At 41.8% G+C, this 25,648-nt stretch overlaps 1 protein-coding gene across 2 annotated transcripts in view; it reads left to right on the top strand.

Annotated features, from left to right (window-relative positions):
* The window catches only part of AGPAT4 (1-acylglycerol-3-phosphate O-acyltransferase 4), a 122,375-nt gene that overhangs the window by 73,137 nt on the left and 23,590 nt on the right, over window positions 1–25,648 (top strand). For both annotated transcript variants that reach the window (XM_077813303.1, XM_077813304.1), the window contains 4 exons: window positions 3,600–3,761; window positions 7,569–7,722; window positions 17,034–17,136; window positions 19,670–19,745. In XM_077813303.1, the coding sequence (XP_077669429.1) occupies window positions 3,600–3,761; window positions 7,569–7,722; window positions 17,034–17,136; window positions 19,670–19,745 (495 nt within the window). The remainder of the gene's footprint in view (window positions 1–3,599; window positions 3,762–7,568; window positions 7,723–17,033; window positions 17,137–19,669; window positions 19,746–25,648) is intronic.

Raw genomic sequence — 25,648 nt, 5'->3', positions numbered from 1 at the left:
CTGAGCCTGAGAAGGAGCCAGAATTTACCAATGTACATTGCCGAAGAGCCACAGTAATACATCATCAGCTTCCCCACCTCACCTGCTCCCTGCGTCTCTCACTCACCGGTGCCTCCCGCACCTCCCGATCGGCTGTTTTGTGGCATGCAGGAGGCTCCAGGGGCTGAGGGGGGAGGAGCGAGGGCACTGCAGGCTCAAGGGAGGAGGCAGGAAGAGGTGGAGTGGGGGCAGGGCCTGTGGCAAAGCCAGGGGTTGAGCAGTGAGCACCCCCCAGCACATTGGAAAGTTGGCACCTGTAGCTCCAGCCCTGGAGTTGGTGCCTATACAAGGAGCCGCATATTAACGTCTGAAGAACTGCATGTGGCTCCAGAGCCACAGGTTGGCCACCCCTGGCCTACCTAATTCTGGTCTGGCTTTCTTTTTGCTTCCAGCTGCAATTCAAGGTGCTTGGTTTTGTTCTGTAAAGCTGTGTGGCTATTTGGAATACCACATCGTTCTTCCCCACCTTATGGTTGTAGCAGCTGAGAATAGCTGAGGCACCTGAGTTAATGGTTCCTAGATTTAAATATCTGGGGTCAGGGTACTGTCAGGGAGGGATCTTAGCTGAAATTTTCTTCCTTTGCTGGTGTGAAACAGCCTGGATTTGTTGATCTTTTGGCACAGTGCAAGGTCCACTTTGAGTTTTTGCAGGGGGAAGGGGGAATCTTTAATATATTCATGCAGTACAGTTGGCTTTCTGCAGACACCTTGACAATACCCAACAGGCATGCTCTAAATGTGGATATATAGCTCTGTAACTGTTTAGTGTGAGGCAGTGTATAGTTTGTGACTGCTTCTAATTAATGCATAATACAATACATCCCATTTCCTTACACTGCACTCTATGCACCCATGAGGTTTCTTTCCCATTTAATGCTGTGGTCCTTCGCACTTCTATAGCATCTGCTATCTGAGGATCCCAGAATGCTCCAAAAACACAAAGTAACCCTCGCAGCCTTTCCTGGTGAGCACTTGATTGGAAACAAGAGGGGCAAGTATTGTTAAAGGAACAGAGTTCAGGTTGTGCAGTTGACATATGACCTTAACTGTGCATTATTTTTTCTTTTAGACGGTTTGTTTTTTGTAAGAACTGTAATGTTATGTTAAAGAGACGCAAGCAACTTGAAAGTCACGCTTCCATCTGAAAATAGTTACTGTTAGAAGTAACCACTAAATATACTATAATGAAAGACGAAGAAAAATATTTGTCTAATTTTTTCTGTTTGTTTTCTGGTACTTGGTGCATTTGAGACCACTTAGTGAGTTTCGCTGGTTTGTTGATGTATATCCTTCCCAGGCTCTGCCAGAGGGTGTTTACTAGTAATAGCAAAGCAGAAACTAAAAAGGATGCGGCAAGAGTGGGGGGTTGGGGGGCAGGCGGGGAGGAGAAGGGAAGTGAAGCTCAGCATGTTTGTTACTGTTGCATGCTCAGGCCCATTTTAAGAGACTGTTCTGAAAGTTAGCAGAAAAACCCTTATTTTTTCTAACAAATTAGTTAAGAAATCACCACATTTAAAGGGTACTCTACCTGAAAACTGAACTTAAAAAAAAAAAGAAGAGCGTCCCTTTAAAGTTAAATATGTTAAGTATGTCAAATGTTTACAATGGGTTTTTTTCTTTGGGGCGGAAGGGTTTGTTGGTTAATGATTATGAAATATTGTAAAGTGGATTTATCATTGTACCTGGTTCCTGGCAATCCAAATAACATATACCTAGGTAGTAGGTGATGAGTATTGGTGGTAGAAAGGTATCCTAGCAGGTGGGAATGGATGCAGGGGTATCCTGAGACTGAGACAGAGACAAGGGAGCTATCAATTATACGGGAAGGACCAATGCTAGGGGCAGGAAGGGCCCCTGGAGAGCTGGGCCATGCTCAGCATAGTTGCTGCAGCGTGGTAGGGCCTATTGTAAGTATCAAATATCTGGACTGATTTTTGGAATCAGATTTGTACAAATATGAATGAGACAAAAATGGCCAGATTCATGAACAAATTGATTCTTAACCGGGTGTTCATCAGATCACTGATCAACAGAGCTGGGCCTCAGCCATGAAGTTCAGATCCTGATGGTAAACCCCCCCACCCCAAGCTGTGAGGGTAGAGGGTTCAGGGTTCTGCTTTGGGCCCATCACTACTAATTAACTAATAGAACTGAGAGGGAGGGAGGGAGAGTGGGGGTCTGTGTGCTGCAGTCTGGATGACTGGAAAAATTTAATTCCTATTTCCAGTTTTTGGAAGTTGACTTCCCCACGTTTGCTCTCCTTGGCTTCTGTGTGGCTGTTACTAATAAAGCTAAGTGACGTATATTTGCCTTCTAGACTCATGAGTATTGTATGTAGCTTAATTACTTACAGAAATTTTCTAAGGTGGGGAGAGCAGAAAAGAAGGATGAGGCTAGAAGACGAGAACTAAGTTGTCTCTATAGCCATAGTAATGAAAAAAGCAAATGTATCTCTGATAGTCATTACTTGAATGTCGAGTTCACCCATTGTCACTAGTCAAATCTGATGTCCAAGCACTTGGCTACAGCGCTTTATGATGATAGAACAAATGCACAATGGACCCCCTTATTGCTGCATCTACCCTGTAGAAAATGGAACTTATTTCAGTCAGTGCTGGAGCAACATTTCACACAGCTTTATTCTTCATTCTGACCATTAAATAACCAAACAAACTGCAAGACCGTTTAGAGTTGAGCTGGTTAGGAAGGGAGGAAAGGAACAATAAAACATATTGTGGAAAGGTTGTTTTGTGAGAGGAAGGAAAGTATTGCATTTAGGGCCCTGGACTGGGACTTGAGAGTAGTATTACTGACTTTAGCATAGACCACCTGCATGACCTTGGACAAGTCACTTGAATCTCTTTGTATCCCATCTATAGAATGGAGCCAATGCTTCCTTTCTCTACGCGGGTATTGTGAAGAGAAATTCATTGATGTATGAGTGGTGCTGAGGGAATACGGTGATGAGTGCTATAGAAAAGCCTATACGTAACTAAATTTTTCCCCATGAACTCTGTAAGTTGTATGGGTAGACTGCTGATTGTGATGCAGACAGTCAAAAAATTCAACAACAGATTGTTCAGATTCAATAACAAAGACCTGCAAAAAGAAGTTCTCTTTCCCTCATAACATCTAATCCTGTTAGCCCAGCATGGAAGCATATTGGCAGGATCTCTTAAAGGAGCTTGTGCTGCCACTGCCCATGCTGTACTGGTTCTCTGGATAAATCAAGAATTTAATTCTTTGTGACTGGCAGCCTAACCCCTTGCATGAGTTCCTCGCTTTCCAAAACAATTTAGCTGATGTGGGTTTTTAAAATTGTATATAACCTCCTTTTATGCACATAGTTGGGGCCAAATTCTGCTCCCTACCTGATGTTGTGAAGAACCTTTGAGTGTTAAAACCAATGATACAAGCTGCACAGTAAGATACTATTCAGCGTGAGTCAGTGTATTGGCATTTGGCCCTTTGTGTGTCATGTACCCATAAAATTCAATAAACAGATGTTATTTTTTTTTAAAAGAAACAATGTAATGCTTTTCTTATGCTCTTCCTTGCAGAGTTCCAAAGTGCTTGCAAAAAAGGAACTTTCTTATGTGCCTATCATTGGTTGGATGTGGTATTTCCTAGAGATAGTCTTCTGCAAGCGTAAATGGGAGGAAGATCGGAAAATTGTCATGCAGAGCTTGCTCAATATCCGGGATTACCCTGAAAATTTTTGGGTAAGTGGTGACAGGGGAGTGGAGTTTAGGGCACTGTTGTTTCTCGGGGGACAGAGAACATAATTGCAACAGGCCTTCACTGGGCCAATGCTGTGAATTTGGTTTAGTGTTTCATGAACTTCCCAGAAAAAGTCAGAGAACAATGAGGAGATAGGAATAGCACCTTGGATACAGAAAGGAAACCGGTTAGACCTGCTGAAAGGATTTTCTCATCACCTTCTGAATGCTTCATCTGCATATTTAACAAGATGTGTATACTGCACGAGCATGGTGCATTGGGGGTTAGAGCAGATGATCCATCTCTAATTTCTGTGGGACAAATCCTTGCTCTGTGTTACTAGTAGAGTTAGTCAAATGCCACAAAATATTTCCTTTCATTTAAAAATAAGCTCACTTTGGCAATGCTCAGCCCCTTTGTGTTTACTTTCCACTAATCTTCCAGCAATCAATTTGTTCTCATGCGTGTGCTGATGGGGAAATTACATTTTAGGCTCTCATATCTGAATAATTTCACCAGAAATGGTATATTTTATATAGGATGGGACACTGTTTAGTGACACTGCATTTATGGGTCTATAGTTTTCTGTCCTCACCACATTCATAGATGAAACGTAATTGCATCTGCAGCTGGGAATCATAGAAATCATAGTAATGTAGAGCTGGAAGGCACCTCAAGTTCCATAGTTCCATGGGGGTGCTCAACCCCCACTCCACCCCTTCCCCCAAACCCCCGCCCTGCCTCTTCCCGCCCCCAGCACCTCCTGCATGCTGCTGAACAGCTGATCACGGCGGGCAGGAGGCGCTGGGAGGGATGGGGAGGAGCTCATCTGCAGGGCTTCCAGTAGGTGCTGAGCACCCGCTATTTTTTTTTCCGTGAGTGCTCCAGTCCTGGAGCACCCATGGAGTCAGTGCCTATGGCTCAAGAGGTCATCTAGTCCATCCCTTTGACTGAGACAGCATGCAGTAAACCTAGACCATCCCTGACAGGTGTTTGTCCAGGCTGTTCTTAAAAGCCTCCAGTGATATGTATTCCACAATCACCCTAGGTTAGGTAACCTTCCAGTGCTAAATTACCCTTTTAGTTAGAAAGTTTTTCCAAATATCCAGCCTGTATATCTCTTGCTGTAAACTAAGCTGCTTGGTTTTTGTCCTGCCCTCAGTGGATATAGAGAACAATTGATCACCATCCTCTTTTTATAACAATCTTTTATGTATTTGAAGACTGGTACCATGTCCCCCTTCAGCCTTCTCATCTCTAGGCTAAACAAGCCAAGTCTTTCAACCTTTCCTTCTGGGTCATGTTTTCTAAACCTTTTATCATTTTTGTTGCTCTCCTCTGGACTCCTGCCAGTTGGTTCACATCTTTCTTTAAGTGTGGGTGCCTGAAACTAGACGCAGTACTCAAGCTGAGGCCTCACCAGTGCTGTGTTAAGTGGAAATATTACCTTCTGTGTCTTGCATACAATACTCTTATGAAGAGTGTAGTCAGATTCTTAGGACACAATAGAAGGACGGGCTCCCCTAAAGACTTGCCAGAACCCTTCCTATCCATTCTAGATATTTTATATGGCCCTCATTACTGCAGTATCTGTAGATCTCACAATCTTTAATGTACGTATCCTTGAAACACCCATGTAAAGTAGGGAAATGCTGTTTTCCCCATCTGTAAAAAGGGGATATGAGATGGAGAGAAACTAAATGACAGTCATACAGGCAGTCTGTAGCAGAGCACGGACTTGAACCCAGCTCTCCCAAGGCTGGCGCTCTAACCGATGGATGGGCATATACTTCCTCTCTAGCACCAAGGCTATTTAAGAGCCAGGATTTGTTCACACCCATCTCACCACTAGGAAACATGCATTTAAATGTAATTACTTGTGCTGTAGCCGGGGGGCTCTACAGGGCCATGATGCAGGTTAGTACAGCTCCTCTTCTCTATGGAAATTAAAATAACTGATCTTTGTTATCTCATTGGGAGCACTGTGTCATGACTATGTTCAGGTATCAAACCCTCAGGCTATATGGTTTATATTGATGGAATGTGAATGGGATTATTCCCCAAAAAGCTATTTCCTCCTCAGCATCTTACAGCCCATGTATCTTTGTAACTGTCCGTGCTATTGAACTTTAAAAGGTGGAAGAAAATGACATCTTGGTGGAAAATTAGTGATGATGGTGTGACATTACCCACGGTACAATCTGGACTGTTGAGCAGCTGTGTCCTCTTAATTCTCTAGTCTGAGCTGCCTTTTAAACTGTTATGCTGTCAGAACATCCACTCCTGGCCTGCTCTCCCAGCCTTCAGCATGCAAATTCACCCCCAGCTAAATACAGGAGCCCTCTGACCAGTCCTTCATGAATTACATATAAGGCAACACCTGCACATCCTTAGTCCCAGCCTTGTTCCCCCATAAATGTGTCTTGTACTGTCTAGCACACTACTGAGCAATGCAAGCTCATAGAAAGTCCATTTCAGCAGTTAATGATACATGCAATAGCAGTGTTATCCCAAATGGAGGTACCCTCACACTTTAATCCAAACACACTGGTTAAGATCAAAACAATAAGATAAGTTTATTAACTACAGAAATAGATTTTAAGTGATTACAAATGATGAGGCATAAAAGTCAGGATTGGTTACAAAAGAAAATAAGAGGAAAATGCAGGCTAATATCTTAAGCTAAGTGAATTTAAAAGCAAAGGTTTTGTCTCGCCATACGCTGTTGTAAATTTCACAAGCTGAGTCTCCTTTCAGCCTGGGACCCTTCCCGCTTAGTTCAGTGATTTGAGAGTCAGTGATGCCATGGAGGAGAGGTGAAATGAAGGCCTCTCTGTCTCTCTCTCTCATACCACCCTCCCCTCTTTGAGAATTACCCCCGACTGGGGTGCAGGCAACAAGTAGTCTTTTGCGGATGTGAGGGTTGGACCATCTCTGTGACTAAATGTAAATTTCTTATTTGCACCTTCCCATTAGTGAAGAATGGCTGCTTAAGCCGGTGATAACTCTTTAACACCTGGCTGGGCCAGTGAGTTTTTGTCTCCGAAAAACTGGTTCATGGGTGTTACGCAGAATTATAACACACTTCAGTAACAATCATACAGTAGACTCTTATAACCTCTCATATAGTGTTGCTACACATACTTTACTAGGACAATAATGTTCAGCAGGCTGATGTTTCAAATGATACCTCACAAGGCATACTTTGTACATAATTTATCGTAGTCTTGTAAAAGTGGTGAACATAATAGTATAGACTGTCACAGATGGGTCCCTTCTGTAAATATTTATTGGGAATGGGCCTGAGAGGCCAACCATGAAATATGGATCGAGATCTAGATTTGAACTTTCCCATAGTTGAGGGGAGTTGGAATCTGAAGTTCTGGTTTGGGCCTGTCTCTAGTACATCCCCTTTGAGATGATGATGATATGTATACTACTCAGTCAGAACAGAAGTCCTAGTGCACTGCCTTGGTGCTCCTCATGGTAACCAGCCTCTGTATTATCACTGGAGAACTTTTTTTTTTTGTCTGCTGTGATGATATAAGAAAGGGAGTGGTTTTATTGAAAGAAACACTTGCATTTCCTGCTCAAAATTCCACAGATCACAGTAGTCTGAGCTGTAATACCAGACAAAAGAGCTATCAGGAGGAAAGTAAGGTATTTCAAGATTTGTTTCCTTTCACCCACTTCATTCCCAAAATACAGCTAAGAAGAAGGAAGGTTTAAAGAAACCCAAACTAGTGACTGCTTGTTTTGTGATCAATGTGTGAGCTGGTTTTGTAACTACAGCCCTGTCTTGCTTTCAGTTCTTGATACACTGTGAGGGCACGAGATTCACAGAGCAGAAGCACCAAATCAGCATGCAGGTTGCTGAAGCCAAAGGCCTGCCTAAGCTCAAGTATCATCTGCTGCCCCGGACAAAGGGATTTGCTGTCACCGTGCAATGTTTGAGAAATGTAGGTAAGGAAAGTGTCACAGAGCAAATTCTAAATGATCATTTCAGTCTCCTGCTGCATCCTGCCTTGTTCTTTTTCCTCTAGAATGTGTGTCTGTAAAATTAAACTAGAATCCCCATTGATCTATATTTCTACCAGCTCACAAAGACTAATGGATTAGGACTGTACAGCAAAATTCACAGAGGCGGCTCTGCTAACTTGTTTTTGCTTACTCTGGAACTGGTAATCACCGTTCAATGGCCCTGTCCTAAGGGCATAGCTTCAGAAGGTTGGACAGGAAACCCACTTAATGCTTATTGTCCCCAAAGTCCATGCCTGTCTGGCACATTTAAATCTAGTTGTTTGAACTACTTACACTTCCAAGTCTCACATCTGTCTCATCTCCCCCTTAGACAAGTGGACATTAACAAGGGTGGCTGTCCAGGACACCACAGGGACCCACTAACTTATTTCCTGGACAGAGCATTAGTGACCAAATTTGCATTCCCTTTAACCTGAAGCATTTCCATATCATAATCTTGGGACACCAGGCTCCATTTTAGCAACTAGGCATTCATCTTTTCATTTGATGCAACCAAGTGAGTGATCAGTATACACAGTGAAACCTCTGAAAAGATAGGGCTGCAATTTGTTGAGGGCCTTCTCTCAGGGAAGCAGTTTCTTGCTCAGATGCATAATGAGGTGTCTCCCCCCTTTTCATCCCTTTGCATGGGCACAGACCTATGTCAAAGGTGTCTCTAAAACCCATAAATGATGTGTCAAAGATTGGGCTTACCAGAACCGAGTCTGTACTCAGGGCTTTCTTCAGTTCGCAGAAGGCCTGTTGACAGTGTTCAGATCCTGGTTCACCCTTTTTACATAGATCAGTGATGGGGCAGTCAGGGTTCTGAAGTGAGGGACGAATCTCCTGTAATATCCTGACATCTCAATACACAATTGTATCTTTTCTTCCTTGTATTGGGAGTGGGACAATTCTTAATGGCTTCCACTTTTGTAGGTTCTGGTTTTATGCAGCTCCTCCCCACTCTGTGACTGAGACCCCACTTCTGCCATTCCAACCTTCCATTTCTCCATCTTCACAGTCAGGCCTGCTGTTTGAATGCTGTGAAGCATGCTCCTTACATGGTCGCATTCTCTTCCCATGTCTGGCTGAAGATGCAAATATCTATGTGTGCCAGGTCAAACGCCCCCATCCCATGTAGTAACTCATCTACCAGTTGCTAGAAGGTAGCTAGAGCCCCCTTGAGGTCAAAAGGTGGGACCAAGAACTCAGAGCCCGATTAGGGTGGTAAATGCTGATTTAAGCCTAGCATCTGAGGCCAGTGGCCCCTGCCAGTAACTTTTACTGAGGTCAGTTGTGGTCAGGAATTGGGGCTCCTCCCAACTTGGACAGGATCTCCTCTGTTCTAGGCATGGGGTATGTATCAGATGTTATGATGATACTGAGCTTTCTGTAATCTCCACAGACTCTGACCCAGGCTTCTTAGGTACCAGTACATTTGGGGATGCCCATGGACTATTGGCCATTGGATCATCCCTGACTCCAGCATATCGGCAGTTTCTCTCTCCAGGCTCTGGGCTGTTTTCCCAGTAATCTTGAAGGATGAACTTTTAATTGGACAGCAGGCAAGACGTGTATAGGCTTATTGGAAAATTCCTAGTGGTAAGCCTGCAGCTTTGCTCTGAGTTCTGCTTGCTACGTGGGGGTTAAGTGATCAGAGAGAGATAAGGAGTCCAGGGAGGGGCTGTCCCCTGTTTCTGCTACCAAATCTATGAGGAGAACCTCCTCTTTCCCCTCCCAGGGCCAGATTCTCTCTGCCGTAATATCTTGTCATGTTCACACATACACTCAGTGTCGATGGGAGCGATTTAGATAGCTCAGCCACATGGTTTACTTCATTGAAATGTTTGATTTAAAACAGTCCTTCCCAGGCAGCATGGAATTTATTCTTGTGCACTGAAATGAGCACCATAATTTTCTCAGCTGTATCATATGTCCAAGCATATGCAGTGTGATCATATCAAACTTTGTTTGTCCCGAGTTTAAGCTAGATTCTCCTGGGTGAAATGCAGGGACTCAGTGAGTATTTCCCGAAAGGCCAACACATGCTTCATTATGGACTCCTCGTCGGGAGAGGTTGTACTTTCCCACTCTTCTCTCATTAGGGCCAGGGGGCTTTGTACTCTCCTCCCATACAGAGAGCAGTTCAAAAGGGGAGGATCCTGTGGATTTCTGGGGAACCTCCCAATAGGGAAACAGCAGCTAAGGTAAACATTTAACCTAGTCACTGCGGTGTGGGTCCACAAACATTTTCAACATTTGAAGGGTTTCTTTAAATCTCTCGAATAGCCTGTTAATCTGGGTGGTAGGAAGGTGACCAGAAGTGTTGAATCCCACATCTCTCTCTCGTCCCTTCATGTAGGACAGATGTAAAGTTTGCCCCCGATCCGTCAAAACCTCATGAGGAAACCCTACCTGGCTACATACTTCTAGCAGGGCATCAGTCATTTTGTCTGCCTTTATAGAGGACAGAGCTACCGCTTCTGGATAGCGGGTAGTGTAAACTACTACTATCAGAATATATTTTTTCTCCATCTGGGTAACTATGCTAAGGGGCGCCCCAAGGTCCTCCACAACCGTCTGAAACGGTTCCTCTTTGATGGGAATGAGAATTAGGACAGCCTTACCCTTGTCCTGGCCCTTCCTTACTCTCTGGCATGGGTCACAGGACTTGCAGTGTTTTTGCACTGCCTCAGAAACCCAAGGCCAGTAGATATTCTGGAGTAAGTGCTTTTTAGTGTTCTGTATTCCCAAGTGCACTGAGAAAGGTATATCATGGGCTAGGCTGAGTAGCCTAAATCAGTACCACGAATTGTCTCAGTATTCCCCATGGCTCAACATTCCCAGGGAGCATACACTCCCTGTAGAGTAGCAGCTGATCCCAGAGAAACCTTTCCAGGTGACCTCCTGTCAGAGGGCTGCCAGGAGAGTCAGCTGCAACCCTAGGTTTTCTGGAGAGGGGTAAGTCAATTGTTACTGTTGGAATTCCCTAGCAGGAGCTGGGCAACTTGACTCAGCCTGGTCACTGGAACCCACTTTCCCTCGGGTTCATCATAGCGTGACCAGATGTCCCGATTTTATAGGGACAGTCCCGATATTTAGTGCTTTGTCTTATATAGGCTCCTATTACCCCCCACCCACTGTCCCAATTTTTCACACTTGCGGTCTGGTCACCCTAGTTCATCAGCTGGATTCAGCTCAGTCCCAGGGCATGTATTTAGGTTGCCAGGCAGCAGCTCAGAGCTGCCTCTCTGCCTGTTAGCTTGCAGCCCAGGGTCAGAGCCAAGGGCTGCTGCTTTCTGTTTTACACTCCGAGTAACCACACAAGTGGCCTTGAGCCAGGATTCTAAGTCATTCGTCAGCAAGACCTCTGTCAGTAGCTGGGAGTGTATCCTGACATCCTTAGGCCCCTGGTTTGGCATTATTCCCTGAATGGTCATGACAATATCAGGGATGATTCTTGAGCGGTCCACCACCTCTGGGTGTGCCAGTTATTTGGGCTCCATTGTACTCAACCGCTGGGCCTTTTCCCCATCCAACTCCAATGGGAAACTTTTGATTCTCCTTTTGCGTCTGAAATAATCAGGTTTACTGACTGTCAGGGCTGGATCTGGGTTTTCCATTGGTAGAGTCACTGCCCCCTGGACCCACTGTAGGCTATCACTAGCCCCTGGTCTCTCCAGCACTGGACAGTGTAACATCTTACGACCTTTTTTGTTACAGTAAAAGCATTTCAGATCCCTATGTTCCTTTGTTGGGTCCAATTAGGGTTTGCCTCCCTTCACAGGTCTGTGTTTAGCCCATTCTCCTTCTCCATTCAGCTTTGTGCCACTGTCCCTTGAATTTTTTTTATCAAACCTGGGCCAGCTATCCGCATATTGCCCACTTCCTGGCTACAGTTATGTCTCTTGTCCTTGTCCGTTAACCACGATTTTAGGTCAGAGGAGCGGAGTTAGTAGAATTCTTCTAAACCCATTAATTTGTGGGCCTCATCTTCCATGGGAACTACCCGACTAGTTCCCCCATTTTCTTACAAAACCCCTAATTTGGTTTGATACCTCAGTTTAGGTCAGATCCCCTTTCTTCTGAACTCCCCAAAACGGTTTTCTTTACATTTCAGGGGTTCACCAAAAAGCTTGTTTACATCACCCATAATCTTTATACAGTAGAACCTCAGCGTTACGAACACCAGAGTTATCAACCGACCAGTCAACCACACACCTCATTTGGAACTGCAAGTACGCAACCAGGCAGCAGGAGAGACCAAAAAAAAACCCAAAACCCAAAAAATCCAGGCAAATACAGTACAGTACTGTAAAAAGAAAAGGAGTACTTGAGAGACTTAGAGACTAACAAATTTATTTGAGCATAAGCATAACCCTTCCTGTCAGCGTAGGTAATGTCTACACTGAAGTGCTACAGCAGCCCAGCTGCAGCAGTGTTTTGAAGTGTAGACAAGCCTTGATTGCATCCATATACATATAGGCTTTCCAGGACACAGTATGTTTATGAGAAAACTTAATAAAACCGTCTACAATTCGGAAGTAGTACAGACAGAATGCTCATGCTCAAATAAATTGGTTAGTCTCTAAGGTGCCACAAGTACTCCTTTTCTTTTTGCGATTCATCACAGTTGTCTCTTTGCTGTCTCTTCTTTAGTTGGTCTTGGTACAATGATTACACAACTTTGGAAGTTATTTTCTGGGGATTTAGGTGCATGGCAGCTTGTAGCAAATAAAACTGTTGTGAAAACCAAAAATGGATAGAGCTACTTATTTGTATATTGATAGCTAGCCCAGACCTAGCAATCCTTTTGGAATGGTGGATATGTGTGCAGTTAGACCACTAACTCATAGGTAAGACAACCTAATTCAGTTCAAAAGGTCCTGACCCCATTGAAGTCAATCTCAAAATTCCTACTGACTTCAACAGGATCAGATTTTCACCAAGCATATCTTGAACAGTTATCTGTAACAAAATATTCTGCAGTGAGTAATGTGCTAGGTATCTCTCAGATTTTGTAGAGCTTTTCACAAGAGAGGCAGATAACATGACTGTTTAGCTTTTATGACAGTGATAACCTTGTCTTTTGCAAATTGGGCAGCACAATGTAGTCCTTTTCAGTTACATGAAGGCGAGAGGGGGTATGTGTCCTATGTAGGAATTGACCAACATGTGCAATGAAGGACTAAGGAACACAATGAGAACACTGTCTCCTCAAGGAAAGTAGACAAGGGCCTGAGCCATACAGTGCTGATCAAGATTTAGACTTCCCCAAAGCTCAGGAGCTCAGGGATCTGGGATTTTGGAAAGGGCCTGTCTCCAATTTTAAAACAGTCCTTGGCCTGATTCACTCACATTGTTAAGCGTTGCAAAGCAAACAGCGTTTTGGACAGAAGAAACCTCTGTTAAGTGTATGGTTCCAAGCTGGTCAGGAATTTTTTTGATGAAACATTTTTGTCAGAAAATAACAGTTCATTGAAACTGAACCTTTTCGTGGGAAAAGGTTGGTGTAATTGGCTGGCCTTCTCCCCAGCTCACAAAGAACTCACTGTCGCACGCACAGTCTTTCCAGGCAGTTTTATTTCTCCAACATAAGCAAAATACCCACACAGTTCCTTGGCCCATTTGGGCTACAGCTCCCAGGGGATTTTCCCCTTTACCTCTCTGTCCTGCTTCAGGGCATCCTGCAGGAGTCTTCCATTCTCAGCTCACTGAGGACCATCCCCAAGAATTTCCTCTTGGAGGCCCTTTTCCCCCAGAGGGTTCCCACTGCCTCCTCTCCCAGGGGACTCTGGTAGCCCCTCCCAGAGAACTTTCTGCTTCTTGCAGCTCAGTGGTTCAGACACACTGGTCTGTCTCTCTCTCATCTCTCTTCTCTTCTCCCCCCCTCCGCCCCCCTTGTCGTTAAGCCCAGGTGTCCTTTTTTTAAACCTAATTGAGGTCAGCTGTCCAGTCACAGATGCACTGACCCAGCTCCTTCTTAAAGGGACCCTGTGACAGTTTCAATGGCAATTTCTAAACCTTTTTCTTTTCTTTTTTTCCAAAATTTAAAATGGGAAATTCAGTGTCCTGTTTCAACATTTTCGAAACAAAATTCTGTTTTTCAGTTTGAAAATGCTTTGTTTTGAAATGTAGGTAAATTTATAGTAAAAGAAATGATGAAATAAAATAGGACAGAATCAAAAGAAACACTTTTACTATATGAAAAAAGGTTTTGGATTGGGTCAATTTCAATGTTTTCATTTCAATAATTTCAGTTTTTGAAAATTGTTACTACTTTGATTTTTTTTGGTCCCAATTCGGCATGGGAAAATTGTTTGAAACCTCCAAAATTCACATGGGAAGGGAAAACCACTTCCTGCTGAACTCTAGTTATGGATTTTTTTTAAAAAAAAGAAAAAGTAATACCTGTTTCCCATATTCTGCACAAACATGACCAATTCTTGAATAAGAAAACACAACTTGTATTAATGCCACCTTATTTATAGAAACTTTCTGGCAACTTCTGGTCTTGTTCAGTCTTTTTCTGACACCTCTATTTGTTGTGTTTTATAAATTTACACATTGTGCATTGTCTGTGCTTACCAAGTGGAAAAGCTTTGAACAAACAGAATTAATTTGAACAGTTACTTCACTTCCCAATAACAGTGTTAATCCAGAGTACAATATTAATTATGTCTTTTATTTGCCAGTGTCGTGCAAGCAACAAATGAGCTTATATCCTTAAAAAGTATTCCCTTCAGGACTGATTATCATACTTTAGGTTAGTCAGACGGAAAAGGAATCTATTTTCTTCCTCTGAAGACAAGCGCTAACTGTTATGTATATAGGGTAAGACAACAGAATGAATGTTGGGTAAATCCTGTTTTTATGGTTTCTGTGCTGCTAAGTAATGATTAACCTAACAGACTCCTTATTGCACAAGTCGCATTAAACTGTCTCATTACCACTGTTTTTATCCTTTAAGATGTAATACAGGGATTAATAAGCACTTTTTACCCTAAGAGGCTTTTAAAATATGAGACCTTGAAAAGATGGATCCTTCCTATCTTTAGTGTGCAAACATGCAACTAGGACTGTGTTTCAGTGGGGGTTTCGTGTTTTTGTTTGGTTTTTATTTCCAATAATAAGTAGCAGCTGAAAACACCTTGCAAACATGGACATTTAAAACCAGGGCTGGGCTGGATTTCAGAGTGGAATATAAATAGTCTGCATATGGTGGCTGGTTATTGCAGAACTGTGCCCTGCAGTTCTATACTAAACTCTAAAAGATCAAACCAAACTTCCTACACACGATGAACCCAGTTCTTTTCTCAACTGGTTTTACGTCTATTGACTTAAGTGGAATCACTCTGGATGTATCCAGGGGCAGGGATACCTGGGAGGAGAATTGGGCCATGTTGTTTGGGCTTGCTGAGCAGGCGTTAGGGTTTCCAGCTCAATATCTGTTCATACAGGATGTCTGATCCCACAGTTAGAGGAAAAATTCTATACAGTGCAAAGTCAAAATTTGTAACATGTTTCCAGGAGAGAGAATTAACAGATTTAGGGCTCGTCCACACAGACACTTAATTTGTGGCAAACTGGGGTGTAAATCCACCCCACACTAGCCTGCTACACATTGTGTCCCTGTGAACCCCGTTGCTGTACACTAATGGTTCCCTAGTGCTTTTTGACCTATCCCCTCCCCTTTCAAATGGGAGTAGATCAGGTCAGGAGAACCAACTGCCGTTCGCCAATTCTATGACCCGGAAGAGAAATAAAGTGTGTCAAAGGCTAACTCATGTATGAATCTACAGTAGTACCTCAGAGTTATGAACAGCTCAGGAATGGAGGTTGTTTGTAACCCTGAAATGTTTGTAACTCTAAATGAAACATTATAGTTGTTCTTTCAAAAGTTTACAGCTGAACAGTGATTTAATTCAGCTTTGAAACCTCACTATGCAGAAGGAAAATGCTGCTTTTAACTATCTTAATTTAAATGAAACCAGCACAGAAAGTTTCCTTACCCTTTCTAATCTTTTTTTAAACTTTCAATTTTTTTAGTAGTTTAACACCATACTATATTTTATTTGCCTTTTTCTTTTTTTTTTTTTGGGGGTGGGGGTGGTGGTCTCTGCTGTTGCCTACTTGTATGTTTCCAGTTTCAGATTAGGTGTGTGGTTGACCGGTCTTGTTTGTAACTGTGAGGTTCTACTGTATTTAGCGTCTGGACTTCTGAAGTCTCTTACTCTTCAAAATAAAATAAAACTCCTCCATCTCTGTAAACTATTCCTGTGCCCTTTCTCTCCCTCTCTCTGTCTCTAAGCTCCATAGCATTTTATTTTAATGAACTAGCAATATCCTTTGCCTTTTTTTTTTATTGTTGCTGGGAAATATTCAGGCCATCTGTTGAATTACAGAAAGTTTTATTCCCTAGTTGTTGAGAGTTTGGCTGCAGTTTAGTTCCGTGAAATGCATATCCCAATGATTCTCATCTTAGTCATGTGTCTACATAGGAATTGCCAGATTAGATCAGCCTATAGTGAGTCTAAATTGGTATTCTGTCTCTGACAGTGGCTTGTAGCTAATGCTTCAGAAAAGGCTGCAAGAGCCCCATAATGGATGGAAAAACTGTGAGGAAAGTTTGTTCCTAACCTCTTGTATTGTAACGCAAGAGGGTTTGTATCCCAACTAAACTTCTGTGTTTTCTAGATCAACTGTGGATGTCAGTCACTTAAATGACTAATTTATTTTTTAAATGCTATTAGGCTTTTGACCTCACTATCTTCTAGCAGTGACTTCAACAACTATTCACTTAATGCAAAAATGTATTTTCTTTTATCAGTTTTAAATTTGTTACCATTCAATTTCCTTGGGTGTCCTCTCGTTCTTGTATTAATCACCTCTAGTTTCTTCTCTTTCCCCTCTCTCACCCACCCACCTGTTCATTATAGGAGACAAAGATAACCCTTTTAAAAGTAAATTGTGTTGGTACTGGTCTTGAAAAACATGCTTAGATGCCCTGCTTCTACTAATGTGTATTTGAATTTGTCCCTGTCATCTTGACATTGCTTACAACTTTAATTATGTCAGCTGCTGCTGGAGGCTATATGTTTAAATATACCCACTATCTGAGAGAGAATGAATATGGAAAATTGAAATTGTTCATGAAATGTCATTTCAAAGCACCTTAAATATAACCAAGACCACCCTATTAACTTTGAAAATTGATTTTACAAACAGTAAAACTGCTTTTTTTTTCCTTGTAGTTTCAGCTGTGTATGATTCTACGCTCAATTTTAGAAATAATGAGAATCCAACTTTGCTGGGAGTTTTAAATGGGAAGAAATACCATGCAGATTTATATGTAAGGCAAGTTATCCATGCTCATGTTTTTCCATATACAGTGGTGTGCACTTTACTAACAAGCAGGGAAATGTTTTTTCTTGCAGGTAATTGATTATAAATTCATGTAAAACTTTCTTCAAAGGAGCTCAGGTGAACATTTATAGCTGTAAGTTTTCAAATTGTGTCACTATATGATAGGAGTCTTCAGAGTGCAGTTCCATATAGTTTTACAAGTTTGTTTTTCCTTAGCACAAAAGCATTGTTTAGTCTTTGATCAAATGCTGGATTGTTTATCTTGTGATGCACTTTCATTTTGGGAGAGCTGTTGTAAGCCATGGAAGAGTTTGTCCATTGCCTTAGTCTCTCTGCCCCAAGAATTGTATCTAGTTAGTTGCTACCAGTGGACATGTCATTGTTGTTTTGGGTGAGATCCTGAAAGAGGGGTCGGCCTGTGTTTTGTGAGACCACTTCTGTGTAGGTACTAGTACATATCGTGTAAATAAAACAAGTTACAATAAGACATACCTGGACTCCATGTCCCGGATTTCTCTACCAACCAGCAAGGTCCCATAATTTGCCATAACTTGGCGGAGGTGTGATTATATGTAGGACCTTATTCACAGTCTCGGTTCCACCAGCAGAATCTAGGTGACAGGTCACTGAAGCTAGAGAGTCCACCAGGAGTGGAAGTATAATGCTCTAATCCCTGCTATACCGGGAAACCTACAGCACTGCCCACAAAAGGGAGATGTGCTGATTCAGATGCAGCTTCCAAGCAGCAGAATCTGAGTTCTTGGCCACAATATGGAGCTGCCATCTGTAGCTGGAATCCCTGTGAATTGAAACGTTGTGTTAATTCAATTGGCTAATGCTCCTTTGTTTGTGGTTTGGGGGTTACTTTCATGAGCACAGAACATCAGCTGATAGGTACCCTGCTATGCTTTTCAGGTGTTTAATGGCACTTGTAGCACAATTTTTTCCCCTCAAAATTCAGAATTTTTCAACTAGATCTAATAGGAAGCCACTGTATATACACACCCCTGAGTATCCACACAGTGCCAGTGGAAAATATCGAGATAGCTACAAGCTCTCGAGAGAATTTGAGGGGAGAGGTTGCTACCAAACCCATTAGCACGCCCTAGAATCCCTGTGTGATGCCTGAAGGATGTGATCAGGTGGCCAGCTCATATACTGCTCACAAGTGAGCAGCTTGTTCTAACCACAGGTGTTCAACAGTCCTTCTAAAGTAGGATGTGTGCCTCCCTGCATGCGTCCCTTCTCCTTTTCCTCCAGGCTGTGAGCCCTGTATCATCCTGAGGGTGGCTCTGGAAACACAGATTAGCTGTACATGGCCCTCACTAGTCCACCGTTCCTCTGCCTCTTTGAACTTCCTGCATAGATCCTGAAGCAAGCGCAGGATTGGGCACTAAACTTCTCCTTTCCCGTCACTGCTTCAAGATCAACGCTGATAAGTTTGATCCTGGAAGCATCATATTTGCTCAGCAAAGTATTTCAAGGTCTTGCTGATCATGAGACAATTTGCATTTTTAAGATTCTGATCTTGTTTCTGATACCTGTTTCTACTTAAATTATTGTATCACTTTAACAGCTGCTGTCTCATGGATTTCTAGAGAAAAAGAATGTTTTCCACTGAAAGCCTGCACTCCAGCTTGCCAAATTGTGAAACAAGTATTAGTTTCTATTTGTAGCAGTTCTCAAGATGGGAGAATTGGACTTTTGAGGGGACGGGAATTATGTTAATCATAACGTTTTTTCTAATATCTGGTATCTTGTGAATTGCTGGGACTTTTGAATGGCTGCTTCGTACCATTACAAAGCCCAAAAAATTGCAGCTTTTCAAAGACACAGAACATGCATTTCTGGTGGTGGTGGTGGTGATTTATGGGCAATTCGATTTTAAAATTTTCACTGGTGCCTTAGGCTAGCAGGTGCTCTGGGTACTGTTCTAGAAGTGAACATTGTCAAGTCCTTGTCCAAGGCCAATGTAATTTTCATTCCCAGAGGTGGTTGTAGTTTTTCATAGGTATCTCCTTTTCTTACTGGTAAATTACAATTGAAATAAAGCAAATGTTTTTTATAAAGACATTTTAAGCACTGGGAATAGCTGTTCCAAAAGCACTAAATATGATTGACCCTAATTGCAAAGGGAAACAAGTTTTACCTCTGAGTGCTCAGTTGTTAAACAAAATCTTGGGATGACTTAATCTGTGAGGTAGGAAGTTAACCTATTTGAAACTTTTATGTAGAAATATAGAAATGCAAACCATCATCCTATTAACTGGAAGAAGTCTTTATTGAGCTGCAAGTTTTACAGTATATTTCTAGCTCCAGATATTTCTAAAGACTGTTTATGGCTCTTACACTTAAAACTACACATCACTATGTCCAAAATTTGTACCTCAAAAGGCAGAACTAAAAGGAAAAAAATAATTAGTAAAGTAAATGAGTAGTAGTTTAATTAGATAGCAGTTTTAAGATCCACATTAAACAATATGAGTGTACTTTTTCTTTACTATCTCTTCTTTACTGTTTGCAGACGGATTCCATTAGAGGAAGTCCCAGAAGATGAACAGGAATGTTCTAAGTGGCTTCACAAACTCTATCAAGAAAAGGTTGGTTTATTATTTGGAACCACTAGATTAAGATAAATAATTTACATTAATATTATCATGCATACTGCAGCAGGGCTTTTTAGTAGGGCAGGTGTTCTTTTTCCATACACAAAAAGCAGCCTTATACTGTCAGTCAGTCAGGATCACCTTTATTTTAAATTAAAAGAACATAAGTAAAGTTTCAATGAGAGAACAGAGAAATACAAAATGGTAACTGCCTCTAAATCATGGAGAAGGCATTTAAAAGTGCTGTATGCAAGAAAACCTCATAACTGATTCTCTCTGGGTACACTGCAGATAAAAGATTCAATATTCCCACTTGTGAATTTGGGAATATTTTTTTTAACAGAGTCACAAAAATAATTTTAGAATGGGCTGAGCACCTGTCTCTGCTACAGGATGTATAGGAGACACACACTTTAAAAAACGAATATTAATTTAGGACATGTTAATGATAAAAATAGGTATGTCAGTGTTTTTCTGCTAATGGAGTGTGGCATCTTTAGAGTGGCAGAACTGCTCAGCTTCTGGGTTTTCCTAGTCTATAAACATAGGAGGCAATGTTTTGCGGGTCTATTAGTTACGCACCCCAAACTCCCATTTCAGTCAATGGGAGTCAGTATGTGCAAGGAATATGGGTCTAGTCTGATTAGCCAGGAAATGTATGAGTGACATCTTTTGATGTATAATAATATAGGACTTTTCAGACCCAGAGATGGCTATGGGGTCTGCCAAGACCTGTTTCATGTACAAAGTATCGATGGAATAGTAAGCCACCTGCTATACCACTTATTGTGTTTCTGTATTCAAACTGTTTGTGTAAAGGACATTTTTCCTGAACTGGTTAAGTTCTAGCCCCATTCTTGGCTTCATCCATAACTCCCTTAAGCAGTTTATTAATACGGACATACAGTATAAATTACTTTCAAGTCTTGTAGACATAGTTCTGTCAGCTTTGTCTTTGGGCTCCTCCCCTCCTCACTGGCTCCAAAGTCATGGTACTGAGGCCTGGTTTGAGGGGGACATAAATGGTATATTTCCACAGTAAGTATATTAAGTCACCTTCTGCCTTATGACCTTGTGGAAGGTATAAAGTAAACACACGTGGTCCTTTCATGGGTCACTAATATGCCACTTTTTACTACTCTCTACCATGTGGTGGCTTCTTCCCTAGAATTTCTGTCCCCAAGATAATATCTAGTCAATTGACAGTAGAACACTTGAACTGAACAAGGTTGTGATTATTGCTTTCCAGTTCCTCCCCTACGTCTGTCTCCCTGTCACAGCCTTTATATTACTTATCAAATATCTTATTGATCTCTTTCTTACCGGCTAATGTTCAGGCAATGCCAGTAAATAGTTTAAAAATATCCTGTACTAGGTTCACAAATAGGCTGGGTATGCAGTATAATTTCTTCTATGTAATATACGCTGGGCTACATCCAGTTATTTATAAAGCCTAATATTCCATTAAGTATAGGAAGAAAGAATATGCAGCTCTGTGCAGCCAATTCTTCCTCTGTCTGAGGGGAATCCTTAAAAAGATTAAGGTCTGAGCCTGCTCCCACGCCTCTTGTACTCCAGTGAAACTCCACTGATTTCGTTGCAATTATTCCGGACTCTCGCGAGTGTATGTGAGAGCAGAATCAGGCTCTTACTCAAAATCCATATTCTCCCCAGAGCTGGAGGCAGAGAGTTTTGAGAGAAAGGAACTCTTGATTGCTTCTTCAAGAAACAGTGGAGGAAAAACCATAATTCTCCCTAATTTTTTTACCACCATTTTTTTTAAAGTATATATTTTTAAGTTGGATAATAAGTAACAGAGCCACGTTAGGGATATTTATATTTTCAGATTATTTATTTATTTTTGAAAACTTAACAAATGATATATTTAAAGGGGCAATGATGCGCTGCAAGATATGTACTTATCAGCCAACCTATGTATGAGTGGGATACCTTTAAAAATGAGGTGAGGCACCCCAAGGTGGGCATCTGTTAGCTGCTGAGTATATTCCCTGTTGCCTGTCCTGTGTTGCTGGACATACTACTGTATGTTGTTGTGTTTTATTGCCCTTGAGGCAATGTATTTCTTTGGCCTGTTGCAGTGTACCCGGGGCATGCCAGAATTACTGTTTAAATGTTAAGGACTCAGTCCTGCAAAGTGTTGAGTGCTCCAGCCATGATCCAGCAAAGCACCAAAGCAGAGGATTTACTTTAAGTACTTGAGTAAGGGGTTGATCCTGCTTCCATGTAGTCAGTGGAAAAACTCCAGTTTGACTTGAATGGTGCAGGATCAAGCCCTAGTTTCTCCTAAGATCACTCTACTATGCAAGTGCTTAAAGTAAAGCATGAATCAAGTCCAGAGTAATGTTTGCCTTGCAGGATCCAGGCATAAATCCACACAATATTGATAAATGTCCTCTATGTTGTTTGGATTAATGGGTTTGAATAAATGAGGGAATTTTCAGGGTAGTTAATGGAAACCAGTGGACACAATCCTGTTTCCTTAGACAAGGAGGTTCTACTGCATTATCACCTTCTTGTCAAGTTTCAGTTATGCATTCTCTAATCAGAGATGCCATTTGTTGCATTCTGGGATGCAATCCAGACCAGTGAGGGGTCATCACTGTCTGCACTGCAACTTTGGGTGCCTCACAATGCTTTGCTGTTGTAGCTCCCAACCTGCGCCGCTTACAAATCGGCTTCCAGCTTGCAGATCACACCCTGAGTGTCTGTGTGTAGCTACAGCCCTGGTCCAGCAGCTCTGACTTCAGAGCCTGTCAGCAACACTCCAGTCACACTCTGGCTTCCACCTGCCTGGTTTACGACTTGCATGGTGGCCCCAGCGCACTCTCAGTCCTGGATTTGGCCCCAAACATGTGTTCTCCATTGTCCAGCCCTCTCCAGATACTAAAGGTCTGTTGCCCCTGCCCAGTTCGCTATTTTAACTGGAGTTACCGAACAGTTAAGTTTAAACTCAACATTGGATTAGTTTTAATTTTAAAAAACCCAGATTTATTTAACTACAGAGTGAGGTTTTAAGACAGTACAAGTATAAGGCATTAAAGTCAGAAATAGTTAAAAGAGAAATAAATATCAACATTTTTCTAGTGGCTAAAACTTAACCAGCTAGACTTGGATCAAGGTAAAATCTTTACCGTGTGTTCCCAGCACCAGTGATGACCAAATTCTCAGGTCAGGATCTCCCCCATCATCAAAAGGCTGGTTCCTTTATAGTCTTAGGTGAAAGAGAGAGGGATGGAGGTTTTAAGAACAGGTTAGACAAACACCTGTCAGAAATGGTCTAGTTATTACTTAGTCCTGCCCTGAGTGCAGGGGACTGGACTAGATGACTTCTCAAGGTCCCTTCCAGTCCTACACTTCTATGATTCTATGGAGAGATGCCTTGGGGTGGTTTTGCCTTCACTTTTACAGTCCAGTCACCCTTTGAAGTAGATATTTCTGGGACTTACCCCTTCAAACAAAGTTTATTCAAACAGTGAAGAAGGTGACATGGAGTTTGGTGGTGAAGGTGGCTCCAGGCTCTTTCTTCTCCCCTGTGTATGCTGAAATGTAGATTTGCCTTGTGTCCTGTCATTTCCCCCCTTTCTGACTCAAGGACCCTTTTTACTACTTGTATGTAAATTGAGGTAAACACACACTCCTTTGTTTAGGATAGACCTGTTTAACAATTTTTGCCTACTCAGGGCAATGTGAGTTTGAACATGTGCTAACTATATCATATAGGGGGAATTCATAATTTTACATATAATGTTGCTTCATACATTTCTCCGTGATATTTACCATCAAGTTTAGTTTTCAAATGATACCTCACAAAGCATATTTTGTACAAAGATTTTTGCAGTAGTGTGTAGAATGTAAATGCAGGGGTGTGTTCCATTTCAGTTTGGTTCATTTTCTGGTTTAGCCATTATAGCAAACCTAACAAACACAGCCTTTGCAGATAAATGGCCCTGGCAATGGAAACAAATATCACTTATTCCTAGCAGAAACGCTTTGCTAAAAATTACGAATGTATTGGAAATAATGTTGAATTTGTCCTCCACACATACACCATGTAGTAATATGAATTATCAGTATGCTATTAGCTTTTTATTGATATTTTACATGACACTTTTAAATACAGGCTATGACCTTAGTGAGTTGGGGTATATTCAACTGTCCAGGCCAGCTGAAACTCACTGCCCATACCAGTGAGCATTGGGACCTGTTAAGGTCATCGCTCCAACACAGAATGCAGATCAGAGGAGCCCCAATATATACTATTTTTTAAAACCATGATTTTTGAGTGCTGACCAGACATGCCATACCCGTGGGGAAAAAAATACAGAAATTGGCCTTAGTTTTGGCTTAATTGGCTTGTGAGTTGCTTGTTGGCTAGTTTTTGGCTTGTTGCTTGTTTGGCTTGTAGCCTGTTGCTTCTTTTTTTTTTTGATTGGCTCCGGGAAAGAAGGGGAGAGAGTCAGGGGTGCCCAGAGGGCCCACCACAGTCCCAGACTGCACTTCAGGGGGATCTAGTCACACAGTGTTGGGGTTCTTAGGGATTGTTTTGGCCTTGTTTTAAAATGGGATTCGCTTGATTTTTGGCTTATTGTGAAAGTTGGGGTGCTTATTTACCACATGAAAGTTGGCAACTGTGGTACTGACTCTTTCTTTTTAGATGCTGTGAGTTGGCAATATGGCAGTCAGCAAAAAATTTCTTTTCCACAGCAAACATTCCACTCTCAGTGAGCACAAACACAATTTTAACTCTCAACAAACACACTGTAACCCCAGAATCTTTCCTCCACCAAAACAAAGGAGTGTGCTTCAAAATGGCCTTTTATTCTTCTGACCTTTTGCTCCTTCCGCTATATGCTCCTGTAGATGCTAGTCCCTGATGAATGGAACCCATTTTGTTATACAAGAGTGATTGATTGTGCTTTCCTATTTCCTGGGTAAATTAACTGAGGGGTTAAACAAATAGGCAGCAGCTGTGGCAACCCAATTATCTGAACAAATGGGAAGTTGAGTGTAATTCAGATGAAAATATGTTCATATTATTGAGCTCCAGTAAAACATTCGATTTTTTTCAACTTCAACTTTCTAATTGAACTATGTACATAGCTAGGAGATAGAGACAGTAATTCCATCCATGGGACACATCTGCATAGTGGAGCAATCTGTTAATCAAGTTTGAAGAGTTGGTTCTTCTGAAGTAGCAAAATTTTATATCTTTCGTCGATATGGCATATTTTGCTAATGGACTAGGTGGCACAGAGAATTAATGCAATGGTTTTTCAGCCTCTGAACACCAGAGCGCACATGGCATAGACCCAGGTGGACGTTGAATTTATTGGTCTTGCCCCAGTCCTTAGTGAACATGCTCCCACAACACAATTTGGCATGACGATCGATGACAAATTGCCATGGAGATTAATGGTGGAGTTAGCAACGTGCATCTATAGGAGAGTGGGAAATCCACAGGAGAACACTATAAGTAAGCGTACAAATATTATATTAACAGCATCTTTTCCTCTCTCGTGGGTTTCTTCATGTGTAGGGATACTTGGGGCCCCTAATCCTGGACTTCCCTTAAGCAGATATATCTTTCAGCATGCTCAGAAAGTCACCAAATTTGGGCTGTTGTGACCTTCAAATCCCCCTCTTGGTCTGAAAGTTCCAAAATCTGAATCCTGTTTGGGTTAATCAGAAATAAAAATTGGAGAAAAAACATATCCAAATCTTTACATATTTTAAAAAAAGATTTGGATATGTTTTTCTCTCCAATTTTTATTTCTGACTAACCCAAACAGGATTCAGACTTTGGAACTTTTAGACCAAGGGGGGATTTGAAGGTTGCAACAGCCCAAATTTGGTGACATATATATTCATAGGCTTCA

This window comes from Eretmochelys imbricata, chromosome 3, assembly GCF_965152235.1.
Source record: "Eretmochelys imbricata isolate rEreImb1 chromosome 3, rEreImb1.hap1, whole genome shotgun sequence".
Lineage (NCBI taxonomy): Eukaryota > Metazoa > Chordata > Testudines > Cheloniidae > Eretmochelys > Eretmochelys imbricata.
This window is presented reverse-complemented; position numbering and strand designations above follow the sequence as displayed.